This window comes from Acanthochromis polyacanthus, chromosome 22 (assembly GCF_021347895.1).
Source record: "Acanthochromis polyacanthus isolate Apoly-LR-REF ecotype Palm Island chromosome 22, KAUST_Apoly_ChrSc, whole genome shotgun sequence".
Lineage (NCBI taxonomy): Eukaryota > Metazoa > Chordata > Actinopteri > Pomacentridae > Acanthochromis > Acanthochromis polyacanthus.
Window position 1 is genome coordinate 27819865 of NC_067134.1, and position 21261 is coordinate 27841125.

General features: G+C 38.7%; 1 protein-coding gene across 1 annotated transcript in view; it reads right to left on the minus strand.

Moving 5' to 3' along the window:
* Window positions 1-241: 241 nt before the first annotated feature.
* The window catches only part of LOC110961683 (bile salt export pump-like), a 33268-nt gene continuing 12248 nt past the window's right edge, over window positions 242-21261 (minus strand). Inside the window, exons 22-29 of the mRNA XM_051943288.1 lie at window positions 21057-21218; window positions 18077-18280; window positions 16653-16894; window positions 11967-12123; window positions 10664-10861; window positions 8561-8767; window positions 3562-3708; window positions 242-2282 (exon numbers count right to left, since the gene is read on the minus strand). Coding sequence (XP_051799248.1) covers window positions 2082-2282; window positions 3562-3708; window positions 8561-8767; window positions 10664-10861; window positions 11967-12123; window positions 16653-16894; window positions 18077-18280; window positions 21057-21218 — 1518 coding nt within the window. The 3' untranslated portion in view covers window positions 242-2081. The remainder of the gene's footprint in view (window positions 2283-3561; window positions 3709-8560; window positions 8768-10663; window positions 10862-11966; window positions 12124-16652; window positions 16895-18076; window positions 18281-21056; window positions 21219-21261) is intronic.

The window sequence follows — 21261 nt, forward strand, 5'->3', positions numbered from 1 at the left end:
TTAATTTTATATAGGATTAAAAAAACATGAGTTAAATTCCATTAACGATGGCTCACTTCCATGGGGCGTCCCAGCGAGCCGTGACAGTAAACCAGCTCCATGTAAGGACCCTGATACTGGCTCACCTCCATAAGGAGCCAGCTGTCCTAAATGTTTTTAATTAAGCGTGCTTTTCCTGCTATGACGAGCCAAAATGTCCGCTGAAGGTCTCGTGTAATCCCCAGAATCACTCCACACAGAGTACAGCTTTAATTAGCTTTACTGGAAATCCCTGCAGGGCCGAGCTGGACCTTTGAAAACGCACAAACACTCATCAAAACGCATGAACACAAACATTTCAGTAAAGAACAGCAGATACAGTATATAACTGACAGGACTGTATAAAAACTCCCATACCGGCAAATTGAAAACATGATATTTATCTCATTTCCATCTCAGGTTTTTATCGTATACCTGAGAATATGTGATTCAATTACGCTGCGACATAATTAAATGTTTTAAAGAATGAAATACGTTTGGCTGTCAGCAGTAGCTTGAGAACGACTGCTGACAAAATAATTAAATTATCGACATGTAGCAGCATTTACTGCACATAGAAGACACAGAGTACAGATAATACTGAGGATGGATTCTGTCCACAGCCTGACCAATACATCTCTTGGTTTATAACAGCCAATACTGGCATATATGTCGTACAATACGTGCAAATACAAAACATTTTGGTCTACTTTCAGTTTTACAACGCATACTTGTTCCTAGATTACAAGTGAGAGTCCTGAAGTACAAAAGTATTAGTAGAAAAATATAGTAAAAGTATTTTCCATGGCATAAAAATACCCTACATTACTCTACATTACATTGTTGGATCATTATTACAAATGTTTTTTTTATGTATAATGAGGATATTTCACGGTTGTAATTACTCATTTAACCTACTGTTGGATCATTTACCAGATATGATGTAATGATTTGTAAAGTAAAGTAACTACAGCCTTAAGTAAAGTATAAAGTAACTTCAAATAGTAATACTTAGGTAAAGTACCTCAGAACAGTACCAAATGGTAAATGTTTTTTGTTCTTTCCACCACTGGTTGGTCGTAAATCTGACTTATGGCCCTTTTCCACTGGTACCTACTTGGCTCGACTCTGCTCCATCTGTGAGGTTTTTCATGGTACCAGGTACTATTTTAGTTCCTACTCAGCTGGGGTTCCAAGCGAGCTGAGTGCAGTCGATAATGTGATGTCTACAGAGCGCAGGCCACTGATTGGACAGAGGGTGACGACACACCAGACCTGTACGATGGGCGAATGAAGAGGTCAAGACTTTTCAGTCTTTGACCAAAGAATCCAGAGGGAGCTGGACGGTGCAACGAGAAAGTTTATCAGGAGGTCTCCGAGCAGATGGACGCCCACGGATACAGCAGGACAATGAAGCAGTGTCGGTCCATCAAGGACCACAACGGCCGGAGTGGGTCAAACCGGAGGTGTTGGAAGTGGTTTAACCAAATGGACGCCATTTATAGGCACTGACCGGTGAGCAATGGGAGGGAGAGTAGAATCGAGACCATGTCTGAGGACGGTGAGAGTTTTGTGACTCCACCCACGATGAGGTGGTACTCAACTGTAAAGGAAAACGACCTCAATCGAATCAAGCCGAGTCAAGCCAAGTAGCTACGAGTGGAAGAACGCCTTTTGAAGCACATTTCCACTAGAAACTGGAATCATGCCGCGCTTTAGATTGCGCTAAATTGTGGCCTTTTTCAGACGTTGATTAAGAAAAGCTACCGACTGAGAGCGTAGATGTGGATATTAGGACAGACTTGGTGCCCAAGAGAGGGAAAAAAACGACATTATAAAAGACATTGATTAGCTGTCTTAAAATACCCCAAAACAGGGTTTGTGAATCACCAAATCCCCCTCTTAATGGCAGGATCTCCTCACCAGAATAAATACTGTTAGAGAGAGCAGGTGCACTTCCTTCCTGTTTGTAATTTAAAGTATGGCATCCTTCCAGTTCTGGCCTCTCTTTGTGTATCGTAGCAGCACTGCCAGGAGCACCTGGCTCTGGTTCCCCTGAGCGGTTAGCTGATGGGTGCTCCGGTGGTGACCAGCTTGTAGTAGGCTCCGTTCAGGGCCATCAGCTGGTCGTGAGTTCCCTTCTCGATCAGCAAACCTCTGGACATGACGGCGATGATGTCGGAGTTCTGGATGGTGGAGAGGCGATGGGCGATGACGATGCAGGTCCGGCCCTCTCTGGCTTTGTCTAAGGCTTCCTGCACCGTCTGTCAAACAACACACATTAATCACAGACTCACAAACACACCACAGGCAGGAATCATCATCAGTGCTCCCACACTACAACAGGCACACAAGCTAACAAATACAACAATTTCACAATCACGCGTTGATTGCTGTCGTTACTATCATTGCTTTTGTTGTTTTGTGTCATTTCTGTCGTTTTGTGTCTTGGTTTTGTTTTTTGTCTTATTTTGGTTGTTTTGTGTCTTCTTTTTGTCATTTTGTGTCTTGCTTTTGTCGTTTTGTGTTTAATTTTTGTCATTTTGTGTCTTGTTTTTGTCATATTGTCTTTTTTGTAATTTTGTGTCTTGTTTTTGTTGTTCTGTGTGTGTCTTTTGTATCTGTTTTGGTCTTTTGTGTCTTGTTTTTGTCATTTCGTGTCTTGTTTTTGTTGTTTTGTGTCTTGTTTTTGTCATTTTGTGTCTGTCTTTTGTATCTTTTTTGTTGTTTTGTGTCTTGTTTTTGTTGTGTGTCTTATTTTTGTCATTTAGTGTCTTGTTTTTGTCATTTGTGTTTTTTTTTTTGTCATCTTGTGTCTTGTTTTTGTCGTATTGTCTTTTTTGTAATTTTGTGTCTTGTTTTTGTTGTTCTGTGTGTGTCTTTTGTATCTGTTTTGGTCTTTTGTGTCTTGTATTTGTCATTTCGTGTCTTGTTTTTGTTGTTTTATGTCTTGTTTTTGTCATTTTGTGTCTGTCTTTTGTATATTTTTTGTTGTTTTGTGTCTTGTTTTTGTTGTGTGTCTTATTTTTGTCATTTAGTGTCTTGTTTCTGTCATTTTGTGTCTTGTTTTTGTCATTTGTGTCTTTTTTTGTCATCTTGTGTCTTGTTTTTGTCGAAGGCTTCTTGCACCGTCTGTCAAACAACACACATTAATCACAGACTCACAAACACACCACAGGCAGGAACCATCATCAGTTCTCCCACACAACAGACCCACAAACTCCCAATTATAGCAATTTCACAATCACGCCTTGATTACTATCATTAGAATGTTCCAGTTGCTCCTCAGCGTGGTTCAGACATTTGAGCTGGAAAAGCTACTGCCTCGGCCCACAGAGCACATTCATCCTAAAGAGGCTCTACTGGAGGGTTGCTATGAACTGTGAGCCGCTGCTGATAATAATAGAGATGATGAATGATAATGATGTTAATGATAATAATAATTAACTGCCTGCTCTCCTTGCTCTCTGCACCCAGAGAATATCAAGCAGCTGTGATGTGAAGCGTTTAGCATCAGCAGGCGAGGAATTTACTGGAGCGTACCTTCTCGCTCTCCGTGTCCAGGGCGGAGGTGGCCTCGTCCAGGAGCAGAATCTTGGGGTCACGTATGATCGCCCTGGCGATGGCGATGCGCTGCTTCTGGCCACGAGACAACTGAGAGCCCTGAGCGCCCACGTTGGTGTCGTATTTCTGAGGAAGGGAGAAAGAACGAGATCTGTAGCTGTGTGGAAATGATTTGTTCATGTAGTCAGCAGACCACACAAACGGTTTTGAGAGTTTATATTAACCTTCATGTTAATCTGGCTACTAACCTGCATCTATCTATCTAGCTATCTAGCTATCTAGCTGTCTATCTAGCAAGCTGTCTAGCTATTTTTCTATCTAGCAAGCTATCTATTGATCTATATGTCTAGCAAGCTACCTAACAAGCTATCAGTTTATTGAGCAAGCTATCTATCGAGCAAGCTATCAGTTGAGCAAGCTATCTAGCTATCGAGCAAGCTATCTAGCTATCTATTTAGCTATCTATATATCTAGCAAGCTATCGAGAAAGCTATCTATCTGGCAACCTGTCTAGCTATTTCTCTATCTAGCAAGCTATCTATTGATCTATCTGTCTAGCAAGCTACCTAGCAAGCTATCGATCTATCGAGCAAACTATCGAGCAAGCTATCTGGCTATCTATTTAGCTATCTATATATCTAGCAAGCTATCTAGAAAGCTATCTATCGAGCAAGCTATCTGGCAGGACACAAAATGACAGAAATGAGACACAAAATGACAGACAAAACAACAAAAACAAGACATGACTAAAACAAGACACGAAATGACAAAAAAAAAGACATACAATGACGACAGTAACACACAAAATGACAAAAACAAGACACAAAACGACAAAAACCAGACAAATAACGACAAAAACAAGAACACAACGACAAAAGCGAGAGACAAAACGAGACATTACTAAAACGAGATACAAAATGACAAAAACGAGAGACAAAATGACAAAAACAAGAATACAAAATGACAAAAACGAGAGACAAAAGGACAAAAACAAGATAGATAGATACATGGACACCACTTCAAATACAACTCTCTTAAAGGTGAGCTACAAAGGTGTGGATGATTGAGAATCTCAGTCTCACAGAGTTGTTTTTAAGTTGGAGTGTGGACAAACCCCTGCGGACTTCAGTAGATGTACGACTCCCTGCTGCCACACTGATACAGAAAGCATGAACTGACCTTATTCTCCAAATATTCTACAGTGATTAAGGCCAGAGAGCTCAGTGGGAACTTCAGCTGTCCTCAGAACTTGTTTGCAGACTTGAGATGCTGACTGATGTGATGAGGTGGAGGTAATGTCTTCTGTCTAATGTCTAATGACGCTCCATCACTCCTCTGTCAGCGCCTTTGAAGTCACGTGCATTTGCTTCTCCTTCCCATCTTTTCTTGACTCCCACACTTCCCTGCCTTTTCTTAATGACATTTCATACAGTGGAAACTGAAGCCGGAAGCACTTTGATGTCTTTTTATAGCCTCTGCTTTGTAGCATCAGTTAGCTTCATTTTTGTGATGCTCAGTCAGTAGCTTGGAGGAGACTATGGAGGCTGGAACGTGGGTCTGACAACAACCCTGTTGATGATGTTATAGTTGATTTGTGTCTCATTTTTGTCTTTTGTGTCTTATTTTGTCGCTTTGTGCCTTGTTTTTGTCATTCTCAGCGCTCGATTTAAGGCCGAGAGGTCCGGTCGCCCAAATGACATTTTTTGGGCCACCAACATACGTCAATGTAGACATTTTTAGGAGCCAAAATCAACTTTTAGTGGCCAAAAAAATTAATCCTACTTTTTTTTTTGGAGGGGGGGGGGGGGGGGTGGAGAAAAAAAATCCAGTTCCTCCTCCACGTCAACTTGTTAGCTGGAGCCGCCGAGTTATCACTGGTCGCTGGGCAAAGTGTGCCTTAAAACCCCCCACGGCCGTGAAAAGTCACCCACGAATGAGCAGCGCATTGTCCGGAGCTCCTAGCGGGCGACTGGGAGGTTGACAGCCAGAACAGGTGCGGTTTGTCCCGGGCAGATGAGCGGCGAGGAGCGGCAGGTGTTAGCCGAGCAGCTAGCGGGGGATAGCTAGCCAGCCGGGGAGAGCAGCCGGCGGACCCGCCGAGTTAAAAATGACAGCTCCGGTGGCTTGGTGCTTTCCGTTCGCGGTGCTCAGGCTCAGTTGGTGCTGTCCTCCGGATGCCGCCACCACATTCTGTTCTGGTTCTGGATCCGACGGAGTCTCGTGGACTCCCGCGGATGTTAACGACGTTAAAATCAGCGACAATAAAGTGTTCAAATTTGAAATTAAATCGGTGGAAATCCGCGGATTCGTGGAAAATTGCCATCCCTGAAACTTGGATTTGGAGGTCAGTAGCCCAAATCAAAATATTTGGGCCCCTAACCAGCGTGGTTTTTGTCATTTTTGGTTGCCAAAATCATTTTTTAGTCGCAAATGGCGACCTGGCGACCGTCTAAATCGAGCGCTGCATTCTGTGTCTTGATTTTGTCATTTTGTGTCTTGTGTTTGTTTTGTTTTTGTCATTTTGTGTCTCGTTTTTGTTGTTTTGTGTCTTTTATGTCATTTTGTGTCTCGTTTTTGTTGATTTGTGTCTTGTTTTTGTCGTTTTGTGTCTTGTTTTTGTTGTTTTTGTCGTTTTGTCTTGTTTTTGTTGTTTTTGTCATTTTGTGTCTCGTTTTTGTTGTTTTGTGTCTTGTTTTTGTTGTTTTGTGTCTTGTTTTTGTCGTTTTGTGTCTTGTTTTTGTTGTTTTTGTCGTTTTGTGCCTTGTTTTTGTTGTTTTTGTCATTTTGTGTCTCGTTTTTGTCGTTTTGTGTCTTGTTTTTGTCGTTTTGTGTCTTGTTTTTGTTGTTTTTGTCGTTTTGTGTCTCGTTTTTGTTGTTTTTGTCATTTTGTGTCTCGTTTTTGTCGTTTTGTGTCTTGTTTTTGTTGTTTTGTGTCTTGTTTTTGTCATTTTGTGTCTTGTGTTTGTTTTGTTTTGTCATTTTGTGTCTCGTTTTTGTTGTTTTGGGTCTTCTTTTTGTCATTTTGGGTCTTGTTTGTTTTGTTTTTGTCATTTTGTGTCTCGTTTCTGTCGTTTTTTGTCTTGTTTTTGTTGTTTTGTGTCTCGTTTTTGCCTTTTGTGTCTTATTTTGTCGCTTTGTGTGTTTTGTCGTTTTATGTTGTTTTTGTCGTTTTGTGTCTCGTTTCTGTAATTTTGTGTCTTATTTTTGTCATTTTCTGTCCGGTCTTTCTCGTTTTGTGTCTTGTTTTGTCGTTTTCTCTTGTTTTTGTCGTTTTGTGTCTTGTTTTGTCGTATTGATTCTCATTTTTGTCATTTTGTGTCTTGTTTTTGTCTTTTGTGTCTTATTTTGTTGCTTTGTGTTTTGTTTTTGTCGTTCTGTGTCTTGTTTTTGTCGTTTTGTCTTATTTTTGTCATTTTGTCTTGTGTTTGTTTTGTCTTGTTTTTGTCACTTTGTGTCTTTTGTCATTTTGCATCTTGTTTTGTCGTATTCCTTATCATTTTTGTCGTTTTGTGTCCTGTTTTTGTCGCTTTGTCTTGTTTTTGTCGTTGTCTTGCTTTTGTCATTTTGTGTCTTGTTTTGTTGTATTGTTTCTGATTTTTGTCATTTTGTGTCTCGTTTCTGTAATTTTGTCTTATTTTTGTCGTTTTCTGTCCTGTCTTTGTCGTTTTGTGTCTTGTTTTTGTCATTTTGTGTCTTGTTTTGTCGTATTGTTTCTCATTTTGTAATTTTGTGTCTTATTTTGGTCTTTTTCTGTCTGGTCTTTGTCGTTTTGTGTCTTGTTTTTGTCGTTTTGTGTCTTGTTTTTGTCATTGTCGTTTTGTTGTGGAGTATTACCAGACAGGAGAATTTATCTGCGCCAATCCTAACGATTCTATTGAGACTTGGGATGTGAAATTCAAGAACTTTTTTTAACAAATAGTGAGCTGGGCTAAATGAGCAAGACGTTCAGGCAGGACTATGTAATTCACTAAACTTTTAGGTGAACAAAAGTGATGAAAATAGGTCTAGAAGTGGCGAAAACAGAAGAGCAGTGAATGTGTCAGAGTGGCTGACTATCGCTACAGTGAGTTTATGCATGTGATTACAAGGCTACCTCCTTTATATGTTACACATCTAGAGTGTAAATATTGCCCATAAACCTTTGTAAAAGTCCATATTTTTGTGGACTTTCAGCAGCAGGGTCAGCTCCTCCTCAGCAGTAATTCTTCAGAGCAGCTTTGTGATTAGGTCCAAAGAGGAAACTAGTCAGGAAAGTTTATTGGCAGGTAGGAGGACTCGCAGGCCCAATCCAATCTCAGCACTCCCTGGCTCGGACGTCTGTTCCCACTAGATGTATGAGGGCTCAGGGCTGTCAAACTGTAAAACCAGGAAGGCTCTGAAGCAGACTTTTCTATGTCATGATGCACCTCTTCAGTGAGTTTGCATATCTGGAGGCTTTTATAGAAGAAATGGTGACATAAATGTGGTTGTTCTGCCAAGATAAACGGAGTAAACGAGCTGCTCGCTGTGGTGGTGCTTTAAGTAGTTTGTATTTTCAGTCACTGTCCATATAGAATTCAAAAATCTTCATGATTTTTCGTGACTTTTGGTGTCTAAGCATCGCAAATGTCACAATGCAGTGACACAAACGCGGAGCGACGGCGATGACGGCTTTCTTTGGAATGGTTTTCTCTTTACGCCTTCATGAACTCACACTGGCTGCACATGCAGTGTTTAGAGATCAGACCTAAAGGTGAGGACATGGACACACCTGCTCCTCATTTCCACATCGAGCCACACCTGTCCTTCATCCCAGCTGCCAGATCATCTCCTGCTTCTTTTGACGGTCTCTGACTGTCTTTCCCTGCTTCCCTTTTTTCCTTTTTGTTTGTTTTGCTGACCGACCGCCTGTCGCCAGCTAACTAAGCTTCACCTTAACCTCAGCCGCTCCGCTTTTGCTTTCGAGGCTCAAACGTCACACATAAAACGTCCACAGTACCTCGGGGAGAGACATGACAAAGTCGTGGAGCTGGGCCTTCTTGGCGGCAGAGATGACCTCATTCATGCTGATTTCCCGCGAGTTGTCGCCGTACTTGATGTTCTCTGCGATGCTGCAGTCAAACAGGATTGGCTCCTGCGACACGATGCCGATCTTGGAGCGCAGGAAGGACACATTGACGCGTGTCGAGTCGTGGCCGTCAATCAGCTGCAGGAAGCAATTGATTTCTCCATTAGTAGAAAGCAGTTTAATAATCAAAGACTGGAAATACAATCCACCTAATGAGCTATCATACGACTATCTCTGCTGTAATTTCTCTCTGAACTGTGTAGAGGTGATTCTGTCCTTTTTAAAGCTCAGACAGGGAATCAGGACGATGTGTTTCCAAACCACTTCCAACTCAATTAAGGCCATTTGAATCCTGGCAGGGATCCCTTACTGGCACAAAGGCAAACCTCCATCCTGAGTAGAGTGCCTGTTTTTTTTTTTAAAATACAGCACAGCGTCAGCAGAAATGTCTGAGTGGTAGATGAATTGAAGTGACATGAAATACCTCCATCACCACATACACCCAACGTCCAGCAATTATTCTCTGACTGTGACGAATTACACATTTCACTTTCACAGCGATGCTCAAGGTATAAATGAGCCTCATGAGAGTAGAAGTTAAAAGCAGTCGATACATAAGACTTTTTCATCTCAAAATGAGACGTCTGACATTTTAAAAAAGGTCGGCATCTGCTGTGACAGTCTAATGTTGGCTGGCAGAATGCCACAACTCTCAGTTGAACATTTTCCTGGAGAAAATATCCCTCCTTGCCTGGTTAAATTTTTCTAAACTTTACAGTATGTCGATGCAGCTGTAACGCTGTAAACAGGGAAGTAAAACTCATTTATTTCAGGTTCAACGTTCAGCCCAGTTTGATCTCCAGTGACCACCAAAATCATAACGTAACAACCTATAAATAACCACAACTCCACATTTTTCCTTTGCTTTAGTGCAAAATGGGCCGTTTTGAAAATGTTCACATTTAAGGAATTATCTTTTTATAAACAACCTGAAATTTCTTCACAAAAATAAGTGAAATTTCATCAACATTCTGCCTCAGTTTATCATTTCCACATTAGATTAGAGTGTCTACAAAGGAACACAACATTAAAGGCATTAGAGGAGATTTAATTTCCTACGACTTTGAACGTAGCATGCGGACATACAACCTCTCCCTCACCCCCCTCTAACCTCCCCCCTCTTAACATTTACGAAGAAACGTCCCCCTCCAGAAACTTGCGTAGCACTCATGAAGTTTTCTTTTACGGCTGGGTCCCCCTGGATCTTTATCTGCCATTATGTAAAAAAAGATGAGCAAAACAAGTCGCCAGCTAACTACGAAGCTATACCAAAGCACCACATACAGAAAACACGTAAGTCCAAGGCGTACGTAATCTACGTAACTAGGCCTGAGCCGGAAGATTTTTGATTGACAGGAAAGGGAGCAAACCAAACGCCTCGGTCCGAGCGCTTTGATTGGCTGATGTTTTTCAGGTCCTGCCATGTCCACAGTTATTTTATTTTTTATTTTTTATTCTTTTAGAGACCATACATACAAGTCCACTAAAGGTCAGTATATTCATTTTATGTGAATCAGACAAATTAAACAACAACAAAAACATCCTCCATAATGCCTTGAAGTCACAGCTGTCAAGAACTGAAAACAGGACAAAATATTACAGAAATGAGACAAAAAAAATGACAAAAACGAGACACTAAGCAACAAAAAATGAGAAAACGACATGAAACAAATCAAAAAAGAGACAAAAAATTGACAAAAAAGTTACAAAGCAACAAAAAAACGGACAACTGACACGAAAAATGACACAAAAAGGCAAAAACGAGACAAAAAATGACAAAAGCAAGAAACAAAATGACAAAAAATAGACAACACAAATGAGACTCGTTTGTTGTCTTACCCTGTGTTACAGATTAGCAACCATACACAGATACACCACTATGCCCCCTCACATCCACGCCGTGCAGCCCAGAACAGAAACCATTCATAATAATCAGCATTCGGTCCGTATGCAGCGTGCTCTGTGTGTTCTCACCACTCTGCCGTGGTCCGGATCGTAAAACCTCTCCAGCAGCTGAACACTGGTGCTCTTCCCACATCCACTGCTGCCCACGAAGGCCAGCGTCTGGCCGGGCTTCACCGCCACGTTCAGCCCGTTCAGCACCTGGATGTCTGGCCTGGTGGGGTAGGTGAACTTACAGTCAATGAACTCAATGTTGCCTTGGAAGTTATCCTGAAAACACGGCAAAAAAAGAGGAGGGGGGGAGGACAAACATGAGCGCAAAGGTTAGAACAGGTTCTCTGGGTGTAATGGTGCCCCCTGCTGTTCATAAAGGGCATTATTTGATTTCAATGTAACACAGGAGTGTCAAACTTGTTTAGTCCAGGTTCCACACTCATGATCTCAAGTGGGCCGGACCTGTAAAATCACAGCATAATAACCAAGAAATAACCACAAATCCATATCTTTTGTTGTTTTTAGTGCAAAAAAAATCACATTTAAGGAATTATTGTTTTTACAAAACACCGTGAATAACCTGAACCTCAGACAAGAAAAGACTAAAAAAGCAAAAACAAGACAAAATATTACATAAATGAGACATAAAATGACAAAAAAAGACACAAAAGAAGAAACAAAATGACGGAAACAAGACATAAAACAACAAAAATGAGATACAAAACGACAAAAAAGTGCACAAAAAAAGCTACAAAGGGTCAAAAAAAGGGCACAAATGAGACAAAAAATGACAAAATTGAGAAACGCAATGACAAAAAAATCGACAAACAACACAAGCGAGACGTAAAAAACATAAAAGAACAAAATGGCACACAAAACAACGAATAAAGCAGAAGACAAATCACGCAAAAAAGACAAAAAACACAAGCAAGACACAAAGGAAACACAAAATGACAAAAATGAGAAAGAAAACGACAAAAACATGAGACAAACAACAAAAGTCAGACAAGAAAAACACAAAAACAAGGTAAAATATTACAAAAATGAGACACAAATGACAAAAAAATGAGACAAATGACACGAAACAAAACAAAAAAGTGAAAAAAACTTTGAGAAAAAAGTTACAAACACACAAAAAAATCAGAAATTTGTCTTGTTTTTTGTTTGTTTTTTTTCTCTGACTTGTCATTTTGATCATAAAGTTAAATACTGTATCATTCAGTTCCAGATTGCTGGTTATTTCTAGGTTATGATGCTGTCATTTTACTGGTCACTGCTGATGAAACTGGGCTGAATGCTGAACCTGAACTACATTCAGTTTGACGCTCCTGTTCTGTACATTCTGTGTGATGTGGCAGGATTCTGGTTCGCACATCTTTACCCATTTGTCCCCCTTGTCGCTGTAGATGCTGATCTGAGGCACGCGGTCCAGCAGCTGGAAGAAACGTGCGGCCGATATCTTCGCCTTGGCGTAGTCCGGCGTGTAAGAGGAAGCTCTGCCGAGGGCCGTGCCGCTGGTGACGATGGCCGAGATGACCCTGAGCACAGACACACACTTATCTGTGACCAGGAAAACAGAACAGCTGACGCCGATGTCACCTGAGCTCCAGCAGATGAAGCCTTCAGGTAGCTCTCACTCAGTTTCAGGACTGATCAGATCCATTTAGTCTCTCTCTAGTTGGGTCATTCCACAATTAGAGGACATTTGGGCTTCAAATTTTCTCAAAGGTTAACCTTCTCTGCTCCATATTGATCAATAATAGGTATTGATTGGCTCAGTTTACACATCAGTGGTAGCATTTTTATTCCATGTTTTATGTGTTGTTGCTAACCCTACTCTAATCTATGCTAATGTGATCTTTTTCTCAGCAGTAGAAGCTACATGTTTAGCTAGCTGTTACTGCTGACCACTGATGGAAAACAGTCCAAAGAATGAGTCTGATCCTGATAATATGAGGTAGAGAGAGACGTTCAATCAAGACTGATAATAGGTTGAAAAGATGGAAAATAGAAGAGAGGACATAGCTTTGCTCTGCCCATAAACGACAAAAATAAGACATAAAATGACAGATATCAGACAAAATGACAAAAACAAGACACAAAACAACAGAAACGAGAAACAAAACAACAAAAACGAGAAACAAAACAACAAAAACAAAAAATAAAATGACAGAAATGAGACACAAAATGACAAAAACAAGATGCAAAATGACAAAAACAAGACATAAAATTACAAAAACAAGACACAAAATGGCAAAAACAAGACACAAAATGGCAAAAACAAGAGACAAAACAAGAGAAACAAGATACAAAATGACAAAAACAAGACACAAAAGGACAAAAGCAAGACACAAAATGACAAAAACAAGACACAAAAGGACAAAAGCAAGAGACAAAACAGAAACAATACACAAAAGGACAAAAGCAAGAGACAAAACAACAGAAACAAGATACAAAATGACAAAAACAAGACACAAAAGGACAAAAGCAAGACACAAAACAACAGAATCAAGGTGCAAAATGACCAAAGCGAGGCACAACATGACAGAAATGAAGCACAAAAGACAAAAACAAGACACAAAATGACAAAAACAAGACACAAAACAACAAAAACGAGAAACAAAACAACAAAAACAAAACATAAAATAACAAAAACAAGACACAAAAAGACAAAAACAAGAGACAAAACAAGAGAAACAAGATACAAAATGACAAAAACAAGACACAAAAGGACAAAAGCAAGACACAAAATGACAAAAACAAGACACAAAAGGACAAAAGCAAGAGACAAAACAGAAACAAGATACAAAAGGACAAAAGCAAGAGACAAAACAACAGAAACAAGATACAAAATGACAAAAACAAGACACAAAAGGACAAAAGCAAGACACAAAACAACAGAATCAAGGTGCAAAATGACCAAAGCGAGGCACAACATGACAGAAATGAAGCACAAAAGACAAAAACAAGACACAAAATGACAAAAACAAGACACAAAACAACAAAAACGAGAAACAAAACAACAAAAACAAAACATAAAATAACAAAAACAAGACACAAAAAGACAAAAACAAGAGACAAAACAACAGAAACAAGATACAAAACTACAAAAACAAGACAAAACAACAAACGAGAAACAAAACAAAAACAAGACATAAAATTACAAAAACAAGAGACAAAAAGACAAAAACAAGAGACAAAACAACAGAAACAAGACACAAAATGACAAAAACAAGACACAAAAGGACAAAAGCAAGACACAAAATGACAAAAACAAGACACAAAAGGAAAAAAGCAAGAGACAAAACAACAGAAACAAGACACAAAATGACAAAAACAAGACACAAAAGGACAAAAGCAAGACACACAATAACAGAAACAAGATGCAAAAGGACAAAAGCAAGACACAAAATGACAAAAACAAGACACAAAACAACAAATATAAAATGACAGAAATGAGACACAAAATGACAAAAACAAGACATAAAATTACAAAAACAAGACACACAATAACAGAAACAAGATGCAAAATGACAAAAACAAGACAAAAAATTACAAAAACAAGCCACAAAATGACAAAAACAAGACAAAACTACAAAAACAAGACAAAACAACAAACGAGAAACAAAACAAAAACAAGACATAAAATTACAAAAACAAGAGACAAAAAGACAAAAACAAGAGACAAAACAGAAACAAGACACAAAATGACAAAAACAAGACACAAAAGGACAAAAGCAAGACACAAAATGACAAAAACAAGACACAAAACAACAAAAACAAGACATAAAATTTCAAAAACAAGACACAAAAAGACAAAAACAAGATGCAAAATGACAAAAACGAGGCACAACGTGACAGAAATGAAGCACAAAAGACAAAAACAAGACACAAAACTACAAAACAAAACAAAACAACAAACGAGAAACAAAACAAAAACAAGACATAAAATTACAAAAACAAGAGACAAAACAACAGAAACAAGACACAAAATGACAAAAACAAGACACAAAAGGACAAAAGCAAGAGACAAAACAACAGAAACAAGATACACAATAACAGAAACAAGATGCAAAAGGACAAAAGCAAGACACAAAATGACAAAAACAAGACACAAAACAACAAATATAAAATGACAGAAATGAGACACAAAATGACAAAAACAAGACATAAAATTACAAAACAAGACACACAATAACAGAAACAAGATGCAAAATGACAAAAACAAGACAAAAAATTACAAAAACAAGCCACAAAATGACAAAAACAAGACAAAACAACGAAAACGAGAAACAAAACAACAAAAACAAGACATAAAATTTCAAAAACAAGACACAAAAAGACAAAAACAAGATGCAAAATGACAAAAACGAGGCACAACATGACAGAAATGAAGCACAAAAGACAAAAACAAGAGACAAAACTACAAAAACAAGACAAAACAACAAACGAGAAACAAAACAAAAACAAGACATAAAATTACAAAAACAAGAGACAAAAAGACAAAAACAAGAGACAAAACAACAGAAACAAGACACAAAATGACAAAAACAAGACACAAAAGGACAAAAGCAAGACACAAAATGACATAAACAAGACACAAAACAACAAAAACAAGACATAAAATTTCAAAAACAAGACACAAAAAGACAAAAACAAGATGCAAAATGACAAAAACGAGGCACAACGTGACAGAAATGAAGCACAAAAGACAAAAACAAGACACAAAACTACAAAAACAAGACAAAACAACAAACGAGAAACAAAACAAAAACAAGACATAAAATTACAAAAACAAGAGACAAAAAGACAAAAACAAGAGACAAAACAACAGAAACAAGACACAAAATGACAAAAACAAGACACAAAAGGACAAAAGCAAGACACAAAATGACATAAACAAGACACAAAACAACAAAAACAAGACATAAAATTTCAAAAACAAGACACAAAAAGACAAAAACAAGACACAAAACTACAAAAACAAGACAAAACAACAAACGAGAAACAAAACAAAAACAAGACATAAAATTACAAAAACAAGAGACAAAACAACAAAAACAAGAGACAAAACAACAAAACAAGACACAAAATGACAAAAACAAGACACAAAAGGACAAAAACAAGACACAAAATGACAAAAACAAGACACAAAAGGACAAAAACAAGACATAAAATTACAAAAACAAGAGACAAAACAACAAAAACAAGACACAAAATGACAAAAACAAGACACAAAAGGACAAAAACAAGACACAAAATGACAAAAACAAGACACAAAACAACAAATATAAAATGACTGAAATGAGACACAAAATGACAAAAACAAGACACACAACAACAGAAACAAGATGCAAAATGACAAAAACAAGACAAAAATTACAAAAACAAGACACAAAATGACAAAAACAAGACACAAAACAACAGAAACTTGATGCAAAATGACAAAAACAAGACAAAACAACGAAAACGAGAAACAAAACAACAAAAACAAGACATAAAATTAAAAAAACAAGACAAAAAGACAAAAACAAGAGACAAAATGGCAAAAACAAGAGACAAAACAACAGAAACAAGACACAAAACAACAAAAACAAAATATAAAATGATAGAAATGAGACACAAAATGACAAAAACAAGACATAAAATGACAAAAACAAGACACACAATAACAGAAACAAGATGCAAAATGACAAAAACAAGACAAAAAATTACAAAAACAAGCCACAAAATGACAAAAACAAGACAAAACAACGAAAACGAGAAACAAAACAACAAAAACAAGACATAAAATTTCAAAAACAAGAGACAAAAAGACAAAAACAAGATGCAAAATGACAAAAACGAGGCACAACGTGACAGAAATGAAGCACAAAAGACAAAAACAAGAGACAAAAAGACAAAAATGAGACAAAATGACAAAAGTGAGACAAAACTGAGACACAAAAGTGCCAAAGGTTTTGTGTGTCAGTTCTGTAGAAGTGAAAACAGCTGAGAATAAAGTGTTTGTGCAGGAACAACAGATCCAGACGTGGTCAGCTTCACGGCCTCCAGCTCCTGCCCTCACCTGAACACCAGGCTGAAATGGAGGCCCTCCTGCCTCACCAGGTAACCCCCAAACCGGTAGGAGGCGGAGTTGGTCAGGAAGACGACGCACTGGGCGAACCCGTAGCAGGCTCCGTACACGTTGGCCTTCTTCAGGGCGGCTCGGTACGGGGCGTCCAGCTGGGCTTCGTACATTTCCACAAAGTTCCTCTCCTTCCCCAGGCCGGCGATGGTGCGGATGTTGTTTAGGGCCTCGCCGGAAATCTGCAAAAACCAAGACAGGCTGTTTGTGATTCCATGCGTGAGGGAGGATAAGACATAGATAAAGGAGCTGCTCTTATCTATGTCCTGTTCTATGCTGCTGCAGTAAGCCAATATCCCCCCCACAGGGATCATTAAATTTTCATCTAATCCACTTCACTGGGATGGGTGGGGTTTACTGCATCGGGAAAATTAAGATAGCGTAAAGGAAGTTCACAGGAAATCGACTTCTCAACACTTTCTGTCTTTGTTTGAGAACTTTCTGGCTCCAGAGGTTTTTATCCACTCCACCTTTCAGTAGCGTTGGTCTCCCCTGGCAGCGTTAACTCCACGTCTAACTTCACAAATTAGCTAAAAAATGCTGCTGGACCCTGATGGAAAACAGTCCAAAGAATGAGTCTGATCCTGATAATATGAGGTAGAGAGAGACATTCAGTCAAGGCTGACGATGGATGAAAAGATGGAAAATAGAAGAGAGGACATAGCTTTGATCTGCACATTCTTTAGGAAAACTGTCTAATGAGGTACACAACAAAAACAGGACACAAAATGACAGAAAAGAGACACAAATGACAAAACAGGACACAAAATTACAAAACCAAAACACAAAATGACTAAAACGATACACAAAACGACGAAACAACGACACAAAATGACAGAAAAGAGACATAAAATGACAAAAATAAGACACAAAATGACAGAAATGAATCACGAAATGACAAAACAAGACACAAACGAGACATAAAAAGACAAAAACAAGACACAAAACACCAAACGACAAAAACGGGACACAAAATGGCAAAAACAAGAAACAAAATGTCTAAAACAGAAAACAAAAACAAAATGACAAAAACAAGAAACAAAATGTCTAAAACAAAAACAAAATGACAAAAACAAGAAACAAAATGTCTAAAACAAGAAACAAAATGGCAAAAACAAGAAACAAAATGTCTAAAACAAGAAACAAAATGTCTAAAACAAGAAACAAAATGTCTAAAACCGGATCTGCGCTGTCGAGCATTTCTTTACTGGGGAGAAGAAGATGAAACATGGAGCCTAAAATAGAAGCTGCTTCTGGTCTGCTTTCAGTCGATCAGCTGAAGTTTACCACCATCATCACCATGATTCTTTTAACTGGAAGCTAAAACTAAAACACAGATGGGTGAAGGCAGATGTTCTTCTGACCCGTCCGGCCGTCTCCATGGCCTGCTTGTCCTGCTTGGCGAAGCCGGTGAGCATGCTGGCCTGGAAGCCTCCTGAGAGGGCGAGGAAGGGCAGGAAGCAGAGGATGAGCATGGTGAGCTTCCAGCTGAAGTAGAAGGACATGATGACGGCCACGCCGATGTTGGTCAGGGAGTTTACGATCATCCCGATCTGTGAGCCCGTGGCCTGAGAGGAAGGAGAAAGGAAGGGGGAAACGCTATTACTTTTATATTCTGTCGTTTTAGTCATTTTCTGTCTCATTTTAGTCATTTTCTGTCTCGTTTTAGTCATTTTCTGTCTCATTTTAGTCATTTTCTGTCTCGTTTTAGTCATTTTCTCTCATTTTTATCGTTTTTTTGTCTCCCTTCTGTAATTTTGTGTCCTTTTGTGTCTTGTTTTTGTTGTTTTATGTCTTGTTTTTGTAAGTTTGTGTCTGATTTTTATCGTTTAGTGTCTCCCTTCTCTAATTTTGTCCTTTTGTGTCTGATTTTTATCGTTTTGCCTCTCCCTTCTGTAATTTTGTGTCCTTTTGTGTCTCGCTTCTGTCATTTTGTCTTTGTCATTTTATGTCTCACTTCTGTCGTTTTCTCGTTTTTGTTTTCTGTCTTGTTTTTGTCATTTTGTCTTATTTTTGTCGTTTTGTGTCATGTTTATGTCATTATTTGTCTTGTTTTGTATCTTATTTCTGTCATTTTATGTCTTGTTTTTGTCATTTTATGTCTTGTTTTTGTCGTTATGTGTCTTGTTTTTGTTGTTTTGTATTTTGTTTTTGTCATTTTGTGTCTTGTTTTTTTCATTTTATGTCTTGTTTTTGTCGTTATGTGTCTCATTCTGTCATTTCATGTCTTGTTTTTATTGTTTTTTATTTTGTTGTCATTTTGTGCCTTGTTTTTTATCATTTTGTGTCTCCCTTCTGTAATTTTGTGTCCTTTTGTGTCATGTTTTTGTCATTATTTGTCTTGTTTTGTCTTTTTGTGTCTTATTTCTGTCATTTTATGTGTAGCTTTTGTAGTTTTTAGTTTGTTTTTGTCATTTTATGTCTTGTTTTAGTCATAAATTGTGATAGCAGACAGACATACATCATACATCTACAGTTAATTAACATAAACTTCTGGTTTGTTCTTTTAACTTAACTTCCTGAGACATCAAACTAAGGCATTACAACTTTTCTTTAAAATGATTTTTGTTCTCAGCCTGAAGACCAGACTTAGGGTTAGTCCAAGGAAGCTCAGCGTATGGGGTCTCTTACAGACGTGGACAAAATTGTTGGTACCCCTCAGTTAAAGAAGGAAAAACCCACAATTCTCACTGAAATCACTTGAAACTCACAAAAGTAACAATAAATAAAAATTTATTGAAAATTAAATAATCAAAAACAGCCATTACTTTTGAATTGTTGATTAACATAATTATTTAAAAAAACAAACTAATGAAACAGGCCTGGACAAAAATGATGGTACCTCTATAAAAGATTGAAAACTATTTGACCAGAGTGACATGATTAACTCAGGTGTGTCATTTAATTGACATCACAGGTGTTTCCAAACTCATAATCAGTCAGTCTGCCTATTTAAAGGGAGACAAGTAGTCACCCTGCTGTTTGGTGAAAAGGTGTGTACCACACTGAACATGGACAACAGAAAGCGAAGGAGAGAATTGTCCCAGGACATCCGAAAAAAAATTATAGACAAACATCTTAAAGGTAAAGGCTATAAGACCATCTCTAAACAGCTTGAAGTTCCTGTGACAACAGTGGCTCATATTATTCAGAAGTTCAAGACCCACGGGACAGTAGCCAACCTCCCTGGACGTGGCCGCAAGAGGAAAATTGATGACAAATTGAAGAGACGGATCGTTCGAATTGTATCCAAAGAGCCCAGAGCAACCTCCAAAGAAATTAAAGGTGAACTCCAAGGCCAAGGTACATCAGTGTCAGATCGCACCATTCGTCGTTGTTTGAGCCAAAGTGGACTTCATGGGAGACGACCAAGGAGGACACCACTGCTGAAAAAAACTCATAAAAAAGCGAGACTGGAATTTGCAAAAATGCATGTTGACAAGCCACAAAGCTTCTGGGAGAATGTCCTTTGGACAGATGAGACCAAACTGGAGCTTTTTGGTAAGGCACATCAACTCTATGTTCATAGACTCAAAAACCAAGCATACGAAGAAAAGAACACTGTCCCTACGGTGAAACATGGAGGAGGCTCAGTAATGTTTTGGGGCTGCTTTGCTGCATCTGGCACAGGGTGTCTTGAAAGTGTGCAAGGTACGATGAAATCTGAAGACTATCAAGGCATTCTGGAGAGAAATGTGCTGCCTAGTGTCAGAAAGCTTGGTCTCAGTCGCAGGTCATGGGTCTTCCAACAGGACAACCATCCAAAACACACAGCCAAAAACACCCAAGAATGGCTGAGAGAAAAGCGTTGGACTATTCTAAAGTGGCCTTCTATGAGCCCAGATCTGAATCCCATTGAACATATGTGGAAGGAGCTGAAACATGCCATTTGGAGAAGACACCCATCAAACCTGAGACAACTGGAGCTGTTTGCTCATGAGGAGTGGGCCAAAATACCTGTTGACAGCTGCAGAACGCTCATTGACAAATACAGAAATCGTTTAATTGCAGTGATTGCCTCAAAAGGTTGTGCAACAAAATATTTAGTTATGGGTACCATCATTTTTGTCCAGCCCTATTTCATTAGTTTGTTTTTTTAAATAATTATGTTAATCAACAATTCAAAAGTGATGGCTGATTTTGATTATTTAATTTTCAATAAATTTTTATTTATTGTTACTTTTGTGAGTTTCAAGTGATTTCAGTGAGAATTGTGGGTTTTTCCTTCTTTAACTGAGGGGTACCAACAATTTTGTCCACGTGTGTATATAAAGCTGTAATGTTCTAGCGGCGTATGAGACTGAGTTTCTTTTCCTCTTTTTGTTTGCTCAGGCTTCACCTCACCCCTTGCACTTGTGAGGCGTCGGTGGCCAGGCGTGTGGTGAGCGCTCCGGGGCTGTTCCTGTGATCATCAAACCAGCCGATCTCCTGGCCCAGCATGGAATGGAAGCCGAGTCGCCGCAACCTGCGGGTCAGCAGCTCTCCAGACTTAGAGAAGGCGTAGCTCTGTGAGGAAAGTTTTTATTAAATCCAAAATAACCTTGCGGTG